This window comes from Phytophthora sojae (genome assembly GCF_000149755.1).
Source record: "Phytophthora sojae unplaced genomic scaffold PHYSOscaffold_4, whole genome shotgun sequence".
Taxonomy (NCBI): Eukaryota; Oomycota; class Peronosporomycetes; order Peronosporales; family Peronosporaceae; genus Phytophthora; species Phytophthora sojae.
Genome location: NW_009258118.1, coordinates 5,508,565 through 5,522,490, shown reverse-complemented (window position 1 = coordinate 5,522,490; position 13,926 = coordinate 5,508,565). Strand labels below are relative to the sequence as shown.

At 51.1% G+C, this 13,926-nt stretch overlaps 8 protein-coding genes across 8 annotated transcripts; 1 reads left to right on the top strand and 7 right to left on the bottom strand.

Moving 5' to 3' along the window:
* Positions 1 to 11: 11 nt before the first annotated feature.
* Positions 12 to 287, bottom strand: PHYSODRAFT_504327 (hypothetical protein; the record flags this gene model as incomplete). The annotated part of the gene is made up of 1 exon (XM_009529114.1): positions 12 to 287. A coding segment is annotated over one exon (276 nt), but the record flags the coding sequence as incomplete, so codon positions are not given.
* A 570-nt stretch (positions 288 to 857) lies between these two features.
* PHYSODRAFT_421666 (hypothetical protein) lies at positions 858 to 1,238 on the bottom strand (the record flags this gene model as incomplete). The annotated part of the gene is made up of 1 exon (XM_009529113.1): positions 858 to 1,238. A coding segment is annotated over one exon (381 nt), but the record flags the coding sequence as incomplete, so codon positions are not given.
* A 2,969-nt stretch (positions 1,239 to 4,207) lies between these two features.
* Positions 4,208 to 5,038, bottom strand: PHYSODRAFT_301053 (hypothetical protein; the record flags this gene model as incomplete). Its single annotated transcript, XM_009529112.1, has 2 exons — positions 4,208 to 4,688; positions 4,821 to 5,038. The coding sequence occupies 2 exons, from the start codon at positions 5,036 to 5,038 to the stop codon at positions 4,208 to 4,210; spliced, it is 699 nt and encodes a 232-aa protein (XP_009527407.1).
* A 991-nt stretch (positions 5,039 to 6,029) lies between these two features.
* Positions 6,030 to 6,640, bottom strand: PHYSODRAFT_354667 (hypothetical protein; the record flags this gene model as incomplete). The annotated part of the gene is made up of 3 exons (XM_009529111.1): positions 6,369 to 6,640; positions 6,112 to 6,347; positions 6,030 to 6,051 (listed from the first exon to the last, which is right to left on the bottom strand). Exons 1-3 carry the CDS (start codon positions 6,633 to 6,635, stop codon positions 6,030 to 6,032), a joined length of 525 nt encoding a protein of 174 aa, XP_009527406.1. The 5' UTR covers positions 6,636 to 6,640.
* A 79-nt stretch (positions 6,641 to 6,719) lies between these two features.
* Positions 6,720 to 7,004, bottom strand: PHYSODRAFT_415282 (hypothetical protein; the record flags this gene model as incomplete). The annotated part of the gene is made up of 1 exon (XM_009529110.1): positions 6,720 to 7,004. A coding segment is annotated over one exon (285 nt), but the record flags the coding sequence as incomplete, so codon positions are not given.
* A 1,222-nt stretch (positions 7,005 to 8,226) lies between these two features.
* On the top strand, positions 8,227 to 8,637 carry PHYSODRAFT_301052 (hypothetical protein; the record flags this gene model as incomplete). The annotated part of the gene is made up of 1 exon (XM_009529109.1): positions 8,227 to 8,637. One exon carries the CDS (start codon positions 8,227 to 8,229, stop codon positions 8,635 to 8,637), a length of 411 nt encoding a protein of 136 aa, XP_009527404.1.
* A 166-nt stretch (positions 8,638 to 8,803) lies between these two features.
* On the bottom strand, positions 8,804 to 9,516 carry PHYSODRAFT_301051 (hypothetical protein; the record flags this gene model as incomplete). Its single annotated transcript, XM_009529108.1, has 2 exons — positions 8,804 to 9,248; positions 9,383 to 9,516. The coding sequence occupies 2 exons, from the start codon at positions 9,514 to 9,516 to the stop codon at positions 8,804 to 8,806; spliced, it is 579 nt and encodes a 192-aa protein (XP_009527403.1).
* Positions 9,517 to 12,334: 2,818 nt separating this feature from the next.
* PHYSODRAFT_420096 (hypothetical protein) lies at positions 12,335 to 12,643 on the bottom strand (the record flags this gene model as incomplete). The annotated part of the gene is made up of 1 exon (XM_009529107.1): positions 12,335 to 12,643. A coding segment is annotated over one exon (309 nt), but the record flags the coding sequence as incomplete, so codon positions are not given.
* Between the last annotated feature and the right edge of the window lie 1,283 nt (positions 12,644 to 13,926).

Below are 13,926 nucleotides of genomic sequence, written 5' to 3'. Positions count from 1 at the left end.
GCTGCAACTAATCAACGCGATCTGTTGTAGCGACCTGGGTAGCGGTGTATTAGCCACCGGAGCACCGCTAAGTGGCTGTTGGCTGCAGCCCTGGCGAAAGCCTCAGCTGAGCAGCCCTCCAATCTGGTAGCAAAACGCCTGTGGACGATGTCAAGCCGTCCTCTTGCAGCGGCACCGTCCATCGCGTGGAATGTCAACAGGAGAATCGCTCCAAACGTGTGCAGCACGCCCTGCAGGTCGTTGTAGACGGCTGCGTCGACGGTTTGCGGGAGGAGACACGCATTGATGGAGGGGAAAAGCTAGGGAGCACCGAAAGCGGAGCACCAGGGCAGAGAAAGCCCAGGCATACGATGGCAGTAACACCACATGAATGATTTAACTTCAACACAAGATCGAGATGAAGATACATATATTTTAGAATGCAAATCAAAGTGCACTTCAAATGTCGAAGCACTTATTCGCCTAGTGCTCGTAGTCCGGCATAACCCCACGTACGGGGTGGGCAGAATACCTGCTGGAACTCGGTGTCATCACAGTCGAGAAGGGCTTGGAAGGACGGAAGTTGCGCTGGGGTGCTTGTTGCGGCTGCCAGGTTTTGCTCAATGATTTCAAAGCTGGAAGGCTCGCGGCGTGTACTGGGCATGCCGTATCCGACTCAGTGGGGGGTTATGTTGGGTGTGTTGTCGTCCACTGCGGAGGGAGACAGGCTCTATGATGCGTGGAGGCGCACCCTTGAGAACCGACGGCAGCCACTAGTGACGGTCAAAGTGCTGTGGCTCCAGCTTTAGCAGACCCTCAGAGTCGATGATAAGCATGGGCTCATGCAGGCATGGACGGCCGTGGATTCTTCGAAATGTCCCCGCGCACGTACTTCTTTCTAGCCCATGAACAACAATTTTATGAACCTTCGCCCATAAGGCGTTCGTCTCCGTGATTGCCCAGACACTGATTATTTTGACGATTGTAGAATATCGTTCAACCCCCCGTAATACAATTGGAATCCGTCCGGCGTCATTCGCCGCCTGAAGACTGTTTCTTGATGCCGCTGTAAGCCACCATGGAATCAGGTCCTGAAAAACCTTCAGCAAGTCCCCTCGAGAATTCTCGAGCCACCCCTTCATTGTTGCGTGCGTTCCTTCAACAGTGGAGGTATGTCGGCAGCCGAAGTGGCTGAATTTATCCGTCCAGCATCTCACGAACTTCTTCTTGTGGGGCCACCACTGCGTATCGAGGTATCTCCCCCATTTCAGCGCTCAGCTTACGCAAACCCGCGGCTCGTCCGTCGCTTTCGATCGGCAGGGTCAATCTTTCTTGTGTTCTTGTGTTTTCCGGATTGATCACACTCGAACAGTCGATAGCGAACTTCTCCGTTGGCGTTCTTCTCTTGCTATACTCGAGAGACATTGTACCCGTGAGCGCGGGTCCACGCATGAATAGCAGCCTCTACGTCTCTTTCAGACGGATATTCGAGCGGGGGTGGAGGACCGAGGATAAACGTTCGTGGTGCGTCTGTAGTCATGGCTTCTAGCAGTGGTGGAGGGTAGGTTCGCGGCACGCCTGTAGCCATGGCTTCTAGTGGTAGTGGTAGCGACAAGATGAAGTGGTTTATGTTGTGGCGAGGTGTGCGTGGATGCATTCTAAGTCCAAGGCGTTGGTTGCCTCCAAATCTAAAATGATCGATATCTATATCCGCTAAGAATCCCATAGATCTGGGCGGAGGAGTGCGCATCCGTAAATACCTCGCACTGAGCATTGAAGTCTTAGGTTAGTCAAGTTGAAGTTGAATCATTCATGTGGTGTTACTGCCATCGTATGCCTGGGCTTTCTCTGCTCCGGTGCTCCGCTTTCGGTGCTCCCTAGCTTTTCCCATTGATGGAGTCGAGGATGTGGGGGATGGCTTGAACGTTCTGCGGCACAGCATGTAAGACACTACTTAGTGGTGGAGGCGTTGTTCGCGAAGAGGGGGCCGTGTTGCCGTTGCCAAAAGAAAAGTGAAGTAAGGCGTTTTGGCCGAGTTGAGTGATGGACGGGAGTATAGTTGAGGTTGATGGAAGCGAACGCAATCTACGAACGACCAACGTGTTGAATTCAAAGGGGGTAAAAAAAAAATTCAACGCACGAATTAAAGACGCCCTACTCGCTACAGACCGCACAGTTAGTTGACTGCAGACCGCTTCTTCATCCCAGCCGAGGCTTTTTGGAAGTCAGTAGTTGCACAATTTCAGCGCTTCCTCGCGTTTCTGCGGTCACCAACGCACTGTGAATGCATGCTGTGCCACATCTCCCACGGAGCAGCCGGACGGCTGCCTTTATTTTGATTCTTATGCAGATCAGGTCTAGGATTTGAACATGCTGATTATGAGACCGAATCGGTAGACCTGAACCAAACAGCCACAGTAGTGGAACATGGTACTACTTGTCACCATTTGTACGAGCTCCGTTCGGCTTTCCTGCTCTAGCAAGCATCCATAATGCTACTTGTACATGAAGGCTGAGCATTTGGACCCACTGCTTTAAATGAGAAGGCATTGTGCAATAAGCGGAGCCTATCATTGCATTAGTCGCTTCACATTGTACCGTGGTGAGATGGTGGCTACCTAAGCCACGACGGAAGGCGTTTGCTCAGTCCAATTAATAAAGACGATGGACTTACACGTTTTCTAAAGAGTGCAGTACTACTCATTTTTAGCAAACCAATGCAGCAGCTCAACGCTGGCTCACCTCGGTCGATCATCATTGCTGGCATCTAACTAAGTACTTGCAAATATGTTATTCGCATTAGTTTTCCATTGAGTTTGTTGCCGATAGTTTGCGGCTGCAAGAAGCGAATACGTATCCTTTGACCATACTGGACGTGTGCTTCAGCATGCTGGGGCATGTGCTTCGTACTGATAGAAAACGATATACTACTTCCTAGAGCAAGAAGTAGTCCTTAACCCCTTCAAACAGGTAGCTGTAGAAACTGCGTTTAAAAGTCTAAAATATAACCGAAGTAGTTGATCATTTGTTTTCCGTTCTATTCCGTCCGACTCAACTGAAGCGCTTCAATCGCCAGAACTGATTGCTTGCGCATCTCGATCGGTATGGTTTCCAATTCAGCCTGTTGCCGCAAAAATAAACGTGAGCTTGACTTGCTTCGGCGCTCAGGAAATTCCAGCGCCGTCCCTATTACACTCGCTCCGAGATGTCTACACTACCGACGCATCCGCCCACACCACCGGTGCTCACACCCATGCCGCCAAACACGTCACTGTTGGTCACATTGCTGATGCTGCAGCCATGAGGACGTGGCTGCTCACCGCGCGGTGTCAACTGCCTTGAAGTTTTCATCTGTAGACGGCCCGCTCGCCTGTATGCCAACCCTTGACACGTTGCCAGCGCTGTGCTGCGCGAAACACAACACCAGCACTGTTCCGCTGGCCACATCCGTCCCGCTGCCGTGTTGAACGGCCATACCATAATCTGCAGCCGCTTCTCGTGCCTCGCTTCTCTTCGACACACCGGAGATCTGGACCTTGCCTACAACATGTACACCGCATCGACATCGTCGTCGCTCGTCGCCTATTATCGTGCAGGCCTTGTGTCTGGCCCAGCACGCCGTCGCTGTCGGTATCCTTGTCCACCAGAAGCACCACGCCGCGCCGCGCACGTAGATCTTCTTGCTCCACAAGGGCATGATCATGTCGAAGCATCCGAGCCACCTCAGGGTTGGCCCCCTCGTGCGCGTTGGATAGGAGACGTAGCACAGCCTTCACGCTGAAGTAGACGCTCGGGGTCCCTAACGTGCTCAGCGCAGCAGTGACGCGAGGAGGCTCAGTCCATGGCGGTGCTAGTTTGGCTTGCGCTTGAAGGCTCGGAATCACGGAGCCGTAGGGTGCTGGACATTCCTCCACTGAAGCTAGCGTAGCAGAGTGAGGCAGGACTTGAGGGCCTCAGTTCACAAACAAATGTGATCCAATCACTGGATCAAAGAAAAAGTACGGTATGATCAAATCCAAGACCTGTTCAGCATAAGACCCATTTAAAATTCTTCCCAGCCGGACGACGTCCACCTGACCATTTCTCGCCGCTGTTTCCATCATTATGACCATTCGACGCAGCGTTCATAAAGGCCCATCGGATGCGTTCCATGTCCATTTCTTATTCAACCAAAGCGGAGAATCCACGGGTGGCAGCATCCAAAAACATTCGTTTGTAGAAGCTGGAGTCACGAGACGGCGACGTTCACATCGCGCGGGAGTCTGGCCAGCGCTTCCGCGATCGATATCTCATCAAACCACCCCGCTAGAGCCTCGATCAGCTCAATCTGCTCTTCTGCTGCTGCTTTAACCAGCGCATTCCACTTGGAGCGGATTTCACTTCTCCCCGCGAATATTTGGACCAAATCGATGCGGTTGTTCTCCGCGGCAGCCAACAGGGCCCTGCCCACGGCACTACTCAGTAGTATCGGACTTGAACTTTTCGCGACACAAAGATCAAGAAGCAGCTGCACCATCTCACGACTTGCGGTAGAGTTTGCGGCTTGCTCCAGGCCACACTCGAACACACACGACGAACAGTGCTCGGCAAGCAGCTCAATCATCCTGACATCGCCCTTAATCGCTGCATTTGCGTTGAACCGTAAAGAAATAGATCGAGCCTTTGGCGCTCCATTTCGTTTAGGCCTTCGCGGCACCATTCGAGCAAGACTTCAACCACATCATAGCGGCTATTGTCAGCACCATCTTTCACCGCTTGGGCTATCATTTAGGCGTCAACAGCAAACCTCGACAACATGAGCTGGACCACAGCCATCCTGGCCACATCTCGGTAACAAGTACCCGATCATGGTAGTATCACCGCGCTCTGCGGCCTCCTTCAAAGCCGTCGTGGCCCGAAAATTGCATCCATCGTTCGCATCACAGTATTCGCTAAACATCTCCAACACATGAACAATTCCACGAGCCGCCGCCGCAGTGAACGCCCTGGTAATATCGGCTGGCCACGGTTTCAGAGCGTCCAACACGTCCAAGTGTCCTCTAGCAGCAGCTACATCCATAGCTGTGATAAGACCTCTGAAGTTAACTGCATGTAGTCGCTGCTGCTGCCTTATCCCCCTCACTAGCTAGGCATTCCATGGGGTCGTAGAGCTCTGGGTAGTGCTCCCTCAGCCACTAGAGCACCTCCATGTGCGGCTCCAGTGAAAGCTTCGGTCGAACATCCCTCCAATCTGGTAGGAAACAGCGCCTGGACGATGTCAAGACGTCCTCTGGCAGCAGCACCATCCATCGCACGCACGGTCCACGGGAGGAAATCTCCAAAGGTGTGCAGCACCCGCTGCAGGTCGTTGAACACCGCAGTGTCGACGGTTTGCGGGAGGAGGCGCATGTTGATGGACTGGGGGATGTGCGGAAGCGTGCGAGATGATCAGCAGTGGTGGCGGCGGTGGTGGAGAATCAATGCTGCCGTTGGTGAGAATTGAAGAATGAGGTTGGCGAAGAGATACGCTCGTACAAAAGTAAGTGCGAACATATCTGGTTGAAGCTGCAAAGCTGCTCAACCATGCGCAACGTAAGCTGGACAAAAAAGTTGTAAAAATTGACGAGTTAATTCGTAATTACTCAGCAGGATTCCTTAGTTCTCCGCCTCTGCTGCTGGTACAGCATGTGTTGGAAAAGGTTGGGCGCCGCGGGGATTGAACTCACAACATACCTGTTGACCATAGCTCGTTAGACCGTTACACCATATAGGCGCCCCGGTCGTCGTCTCTTCGGGCTGGGACTTCACACTGTCTGATTGCATATTCCAACAGCACGCGCTACCACCGCACATCCAAGCCATCCCCCACTTAACGCAGCTCGTCAACGACTTTATTCTGCCGTCGACCATCGACGCTGCCGTGTACTACGACCTGCGGCGCGTGCTCATGGCGTTCGAGGGATTCCGCAGCTATACAGTTGGCGCCATGGACGGAGCTGCGGCTAACGGACGTCTCGACATTCTCCAAAGACTGCACTATGGTCGAGACGAGGGCTGCTCGTCCGCTGCATTCATCGGGGCGGCGTCCAACGGCTTCGGAGCCTTGATGCAGGACTCGTCGGTGTTTTGCTGCGCATCTTCTTCGCTGCTGACGTGCGCCCGGGTACGTTTCTGTTTCGCTTGCGCTTCGAGGTAGGTACACGCGCAGGGGTGTTGGTTTCTTCTTCTGGGAAGCGCTGTAGCCGGACAACAGCGACGGCTTCCTCTGCGGTTAGATCTTGGTCGCGGCCTTGCATGATCTTGACCACGCCGATCTCGAACGCAGGAGACTCCACGATGTCGGCGTCGGCTTTGAGGCGGTCTGCCATCTCGGGGAAGTCGACCAACGTCTCGTCCAGAATGTCTCACACTGCAACGAGCGTCAGGTTACGTGCCTGCAATCGTTTCGTAGCCAACTCCAACAAATTCATGTCGTCTAGGCGATCCAAAATGGTGCAGTGGTCTTCTGGGCTGGGCAGGTACTGTACAATGGGGAATCGTCGCGTGTCGTCTTCGGGGGTATCTTCGGGGATGCACCTATCAACTTCGCAGTCTCGCTCAAACAAGAACAAGTACGGCTGGAGCTGTTTGTACCGCTTGGGCATGCGGTGGATGCCGCTCCACCGAAGCTCGTGCATTGCAACGGGCTTCTACTTGCACCCGTTCGCTTTCAGCAAGGCGATGCGCTTGACCGACTTCAATTTGCGCATCAGAACAGACACCTTCTTGATGGTGTCGGTGTATGCTTTGATGTAGGCCTTGACAGCCAAATTAAAGCGATGCGCCGCGCAACCTATCATAGGCGCAGAGACACGTCGTGAAATGGCTTTGTTGGTCTCCATGTTGTCGCAGACGATGCCGACGATGTTCGCGATGTCGAGTTGGTACTGGTCGAGAATTAGGTCCAGGAACCGGATGTGCTCATCCGCCGTCATGCTGCGCTCATCCATGAAAGATGACAGGGCAAGGAATCGCCATCCTTTGCGCGTCACGACATATACGGCCAACGAATGCTCTCCGTTGTCGGTCACAGCGTCGAAGACCAGCACATACCTCTCGTCCTTGAGCTCTTCTATGATCATAGGCTCGTGCAACTTGACATACGGGCTTTCAGGGTCTTCGAGCTCATAGAGTTGAACTTGACGGCGGTACGCACCGTCTCGTCATCCACGTCAGCAAACGTGAAGTTTTTGTGGACGACGATATTCATCCACTGGTACGTCTCTTGCGTGTGCCGGTCGACGAACATGTCCATGGTGACGACGCGCTTTTCGCGCAAACACTTCCGGGCGATATCCTCGTAGCCAGGATGCTTGGACACGAGGTGGTTGAGCAGGTCGGTGTATCCGGCCCTCTTGGTCTGCTAGACGAAGATGTTGCACGCGTTGCACGTCCGACCCAGGGTACTTGGTTCTCGAAACAACATGGCAACAACAGTCTTGGAGTCGAGTTTTGGGCCGAGTAGGGTGAATGCTGAGTTGGTGGCCATGTTGAGGGGTGAGAGCACGTGCTGCTGGTCTTGTTGTACGTGAGCCACCGGCAGGACGGGTTGGATCGGTCGGGACGGCCTTCGAGATGCGTTGGTCTTGGGGGTTCGTGACTTGCGCGTGCGAGTCGAGCGACGAAACCTTGCTTGAGGAGCGTGATATGTGTTCGATTCGTTTGCGGGCGTTTACAGGCAGTGGTGCTTTAAGGGAGCGTGGTGCAGTGGCGGTGAGGTCGGGGGAGACGGTTGCTTGCAGGGGGTCAATTCGAAAGTGAACGCTCAAACGACTCCGCTGTCTACCGTGCTCTCCCGTCTTGTGCGGCCTACCCGAAAGCTATTTATGCCTCTGCCAAGACTGTGAAGACGACTTCAACTTGAAGATACACAAGTAGATACGCATATTGCAATGTATTGAGGAGTATATTGAGATTGCTATAATATTGATTGAGTCGGCCGCCTCAACAACAATCCATAAACAATGGATATTGTCCGATCCCTGCCGGTGGTCATCGGTGCGAAGACAATGCGGTTGATATTGGAGAGGTGCCAGGTTGATGAACAGGTGTTGGGAACAGTGTTGATGACCGCAGCAGCGAACAACAAGTATGACCTGGTCCAGGTCCTGCTGGAAAAGTGCCCTTCGATGGAAATAAGCGGCCGAACTCAGGTTTGGGGCGGCCTTCGGTTTACCCACCCATGTCACTGAGGCTATTATCGACGCTGCGGATGCTGGTCAGTTAGATATGCTCGTGATTCTAGCGAAGAAATATGGCTCATTCGCAGGTGACGCACTGCGCCATGCAGTGGCTAACCACCAGAGGGAAGTTCAGAAGCTTTTGCTGGAAATGTGCGAGGAAAAGTATTTGAGAGAACCTCGGATGGCACGATGCATGACAAGTATGCTGGAACAAGCTACAACTGAAGACGACCTAGAGGTTGGACTACGACTGTTTGTGAAGTGCGGCGAGGTCGGTGTTGGTCATGCATTAAGAGCTTGTTGGCTACGACGAGATCGTGCAGCTTCTGAGCCGCAAAAAAGCTCGGTTGGCGTGATTGTGAGGCCGGCAATTGAGAATTGGGAGAAGCTATCGCGAATCCTTGACCAATTAACCGGAGGTTTGACTCGTACTCGTATTCGTTTGTCGGTTAAGTAATATCAGAAGCATGAGTGCATTGATATGAACAGTGCTGTTGTGCTTGAGTCGATTCGCATGACAACTATTTCAAGAGCTGTTTCTTCTTCTTTTAAGAAGACAAACAGGAAGAAAAACAGTAAATTAAAATTTAATTCGTGATCCCAACGCATTTACGCCACTGCTGCTATGCATACTCCTTTACCGTGTTCATGCTGGCCACGATTTCTTCACCCCAGCCGCGGTTTCTTGCTGGTCGGTAGTTGCACGACTTCACGGTGGTCAACCCCATGCGTTGACGCCAATGCACTGCTGATACTTGCTGCATCACTGCGCCCGCGCAGTGATTAACAGTGCCCACTTCGCCTTTAACTGCTGCTTCTCCTAGGCCACACCCAATACTTGTCAAGTGGCTATTACGAGGTAATTCGTTCGCCTCCTCAGTATGGCCATCCGAAGGGGCTTTCCTGAGCGCACATTCAATCCTCTGCGTATCGACTTCATTCTGCAAAATCGCAACCAAACCGAGAAACCCGCGCTCCGCAGCCCTCATGAAAATCGTGCGGTAGAGCATTCGCCCACACCTTCTCAAGATCTTCTTCAAAACGACGATACTCGCATCAAGCGAAAGGCTGGAACGAATGCTTCCACGATCGATGTTTGGTCGAGGTGCTCATTCACGACGTCAACTACTTCCAGCTGGTCACGTCGCGCCGCCTGAATGCGAGCACTCGCTATGCGAGTCTGCTTTGATTTTCCAACGCACAGTTTCACCAACTCGACGTGGTTTTTCGTGACCGCGGCTATCTGTGCACGGCCAGCACCGTACGCATTGCATCCACCGACCAGCACTTTTGCCATCGCAATACGACCACAGGAGACAACATTCCCAGCAGCCATAGCTATCTTACACCAGAAGTTTTGGTCTTTTGTTGTACTGCACAAACAACTCCACCATTCTAATATCATCTCTTGCCACCGGCGATTGGAATGAACTATGGATGTGGTATGTCATGACCAAGCATTGCTGGGCCTCACAGGAGGTCTCCCTCGCACTCTGCACCAATCGAGCAAGAGCTCCACCATGTCAAAGTGGCGGCCATCCCAATCCTAAATTGATCTACGTTGGTTGCTGTGGAAAGCACCAGCTCGACCACATTAGTCCGACCATTTTTCGCTGCAACACACAGCGCTCGACTAGTGCTGTCCTCGTCGCATCTCGGTAACAAGAACTCGACCGCCGCGGCGTGGCCTCGTATTGCAGCCACTTTCAACGCTTCTTCGAGCCTGAAAAAGCACTCAATATCCCACTCGAGTAATTACATTCCAACTCCAGCACCCGAACGTGACCACACGCAGCGGCGGCGTAAAAAGCCCTGGTCACGTTGTACGGCCAGGGCTTGAAAGCTTCCAGCACGCCCACGTAGCCTTTAAAAGCAGCTACCGCCATGGGTATTGATGTAGATACCTAGGTCCTGCTTCACAAGCCTCACCACATCTGCATGACCGTATTCGACGGCTCGAACCAAACACAGCACCGAGACGTAGAGCTTCGGGTAGTGTTGTCTCAGCCACTGAAGCACCTCCAAGTGGCCGTTTGCTGCAGCTCTGGCGAAAGCCTCAATGGGGCAGCCCTCCGACCTGGTAGCAAAGAGCCTTTGGACGATGTCGAGACGTCCTATTGCCGCAGCGACGTTCATCGCACGCACAGTCACGGAAGGAGGTCTCCGAAGGTATGCAGCACCCGCTGCAAGTCGTTGTAAACGGCAGAGTCGACGGTTTGCGGGAGGAGGCACATGTTGATGTACTCGAGAATGTACGGGATAGCTTGGGTGTCCTCTGGTACAGCGTGCGAGACGCTCAGTAGCGTTGACGCAACATATGAGCAACTGGTTCTTTGGGGCGAAGCCCCCCTATAATGAAATCGCTCTGTTTTATCGCTCTGATTTACTTTCTTTCGATGATTTTATGGATAGGGCTAGGGAAAGGTTTAATGGTTGCCTCTCCCAGGGGCAAAAATGCCGCATTTTACCTCTGTATAAGATCCTTTAAGGCCGTTCCGAGTGACTATTCATAGAAGTTCAGGGGTTTAGCCTCCATTAAATGGTGCGAAAGCCATTAAACTGAGGCCCGTCTTTTAGGAGGCCCCTTTTAAATAAGGTATATATGGATTTGGCGTAAAACTGCATTGTTTTAGCTAAATGAATACTCTATTTTGCTAAACAAGCGACCCTGTTTTAGCTTCGGAAACGTTGCTGCGCGAAATAGCTAGCTTCGTTGAGGCTTGCATTGGCTGCAAGACGCTAGCTACTCCGTGGAGCCGTGAGCGATCGCGAACCATGCACAGCCGTCACCGCCCGCCCCAACCTTGTCACCACCTTGTGTTGTCGACACGCCTTCACGGACCGTCTTCGGGCGCGCCAAGTCAATGGCCTGCTCCGTGGGTGCTCGTAGACACGCACATCGAGGAAGAGAACCGCGACAACACCCACCGCCAGATCCCCTTGCAATTCGTAGTAGTATCCGCCAAGCGATGACTACTGTGCCGCTGCTGCTTCTGGACGTGGCTGATCGAGGTCGCCTCCGAGCCACGTCAATACTCGCTCGCAGCCCATATTGACGGCCGACCTTCGAGAGTGAGACTCCAAACCGAATCCAACCATGAGGCTTGCCTTGCCAGGTTTTGTTTTCGCGGTGCTTGTACCCAATGTGAACTTGGGTCGACTTGGACGCCTCGCCAACATGCTTTCTTTTTATTATCTTGGCAACATATCGAGATTGTGGAAAAGTGCTATCGTCTTCATTTCATTTAGAAAAATATTTGCATGAAGTTTAGTTTGGTTAACAAGATGAATGATGCGATCCCTTTCAGTGTCAAACGATGATCGACTCTCTGGGGACGCTGTGAGCTTTTCCAAACTCAAACGATGCGTAAGAACTATATATTCTCTTTTTCTAACGCGGGAAAGAGCAAGGTAAGCATAGGATGCATTTGGCAGTGAGTTGGAATGAAATGCGACTTTTGAGCATGTAAGCCCTTGAGCCTTATGAATCGTCATAGCGTAGGCAAGCCTTAACGGAATGTCACACCGAACGACTTTAAAGTCACTCCTTGTACTTCCCCAGCTCGTTTCCTTTGAAATGATGGGGATAATGTTAGGTACGTTTGGTAAAAAGGATGGACCAAAGTATTCATCAATTATTTCAACCAAAACGATAGGAAGTTCTGATCCAGACACAAAGATCATGTCGTACACAGTAGCGTTCGTTCCATTGCATAGCCCTGCTGTTTGCTCAGCATTAAATGTTAGTGTGACAGGAGCACCAATTGCTAAATTGAGTTGGATTGGTACAACTCGGTCTCTCCTTGGGACCTTTTCTTGTGCCTGATCTAAAAGAGCTTTAACTGTGCCTTGAGGTACTTCTCTATTTGCGATCAAGCGTTTTTGCTTCAATTGTGCACGGACTTTATGTGCACAATTGGAGAAGAAGAATTCTGCAGATTTACGTCATTAGCACTATCAACATCTGCGTTAAGGTATGCAATGTGCTTCGCAGCATGCACCCACTCAGGCATTGCGTTGGTTTTGAAGAATCGAGTATTAAAAAGGTCAATGTCCTACTGTGTTGGTACTTTTTCTCGCAATCTTCGTAGCGCTTCAAACCATTCCGGGTCATCCTTCCCTCTATGTTGACTGCTTAACGAGCATACGCATTTAATTTCCTCCCAAATTCCGCGTCCTTTGCGCTGGATATTGTCACGTATTCTATCTGTGGATGTCGCTAGAGAGTAAGGGGTTACAGGGTCCAACTGGGCACTGTCTCCCGTGAAAATGGCATCTCTTCCACCAAATCGGACCTCGCGCTGATCAGGCCATATCTCTCGCATTCTTTGGTCTATCCAATATAGCATTCCACATGATATTACGCTAGATTCGTCAATTATTACCAGGTGTATATCCTTGAAGAGCTGCTGTAGAGACAATAGCTTAGCTGGGCCGTTTTTTGCGTACGTAAGGTTTGGAAAATCTTTGTTTGTGATCGGGGGATTGCTGTAAATTGAAATGAAATGCTTCTCGCTGATCTTTTGCCCATGACCGCACATATTTTGTCATAAATTCGCGTGCTCTATTAATGTCTTCGTTAGAGTAGTTGTGCTTTGGCTTCCATTGAGTATGAAGGTCTGCAATAAGTTTTTTATCTCTCTCGATTTCCATCTCATGCTCATTGAGGTGCTCATCAGGTTCTTCGATGAAAACATACTCGGACGGGGGCAGATTAGTGCAGCATTGGTTCTCGCGAGAATTCTTCAGAAGATTTAATTGACATTGCCTCGTTACCTTTAAATTCACTTCAGTTCGGAGTTCATTGTCGAGGTTTTTATTTTGTTCGTCGTAGAACCGACTAATACAGTCATCGTCAGTAATCGGTAAGTCGCTTAAGTGTCTCCAAGGAACGTGTAAAAACAACTCAGCAAAACAAAAGTTAGGGTTTGATGTGTCTGGTGCCATCCATGGCGACATACGAAGAACTTGGGCTTTTCGACGCTGTCGTAAAAAACCTAGATTATCGATTCGCTTCCAATACTTCGCTGTTGAGGTTGCGCTTTCAACTACCTCATAGTGCTCTACAAAGCTAGCATATGACATCGACTTAAACGGTTCTTCCTGAGGACGCGCCATGTTGGCTTTTTCGTATGATTCAATTTTAATATTATCGGGTTGAGGCGGTTTGTCGATGCCCAAGTTCCGTAAGGCTTCTGGTTCAACTCGGTAATATCGCAAGTGATGACGCAAAACCTTCACTCGGCTTACTTTACGAGACTTACCATACATTTTTAATTCCCGAAGCAGTATGAAGTAAGCTTCTAGGGCACTTACCTCACGAACAGCCAATGTGGCGTTAGCTATTCTTTTAAGAATAGCGTAGTAAGGGAGATTCGGGTCACATCTCTTAACAGCTGCAGCAACAGTGCTTCGGAAGCGCAATGTGTCAGGTTCGGCTTTGCTCACGTAAGCAGCAGTATATTCGGCAGCGCCATACGCGTTTCCTATACTCTAAATATCCATGTTTGCGCGCCAAGTCGAAAGAATTATTGGCGAAAAATTGTTTACCGAGGGTGAGTCTCTATTTAATAGTACTTTTAATGACGGGGTACCGTCAGGTGCAGTTTTTACCTCAACTTCAGTGCGAGGATGAAGAGTTTTGGGAAAGCCAAATCTACATTCGTCGGCTTTCGTTCGACAAGAAGATCCACTGTAGCATACATGTTGCTGCACTCGGCGAGCTAATCGGGAGATATCGCGTGCC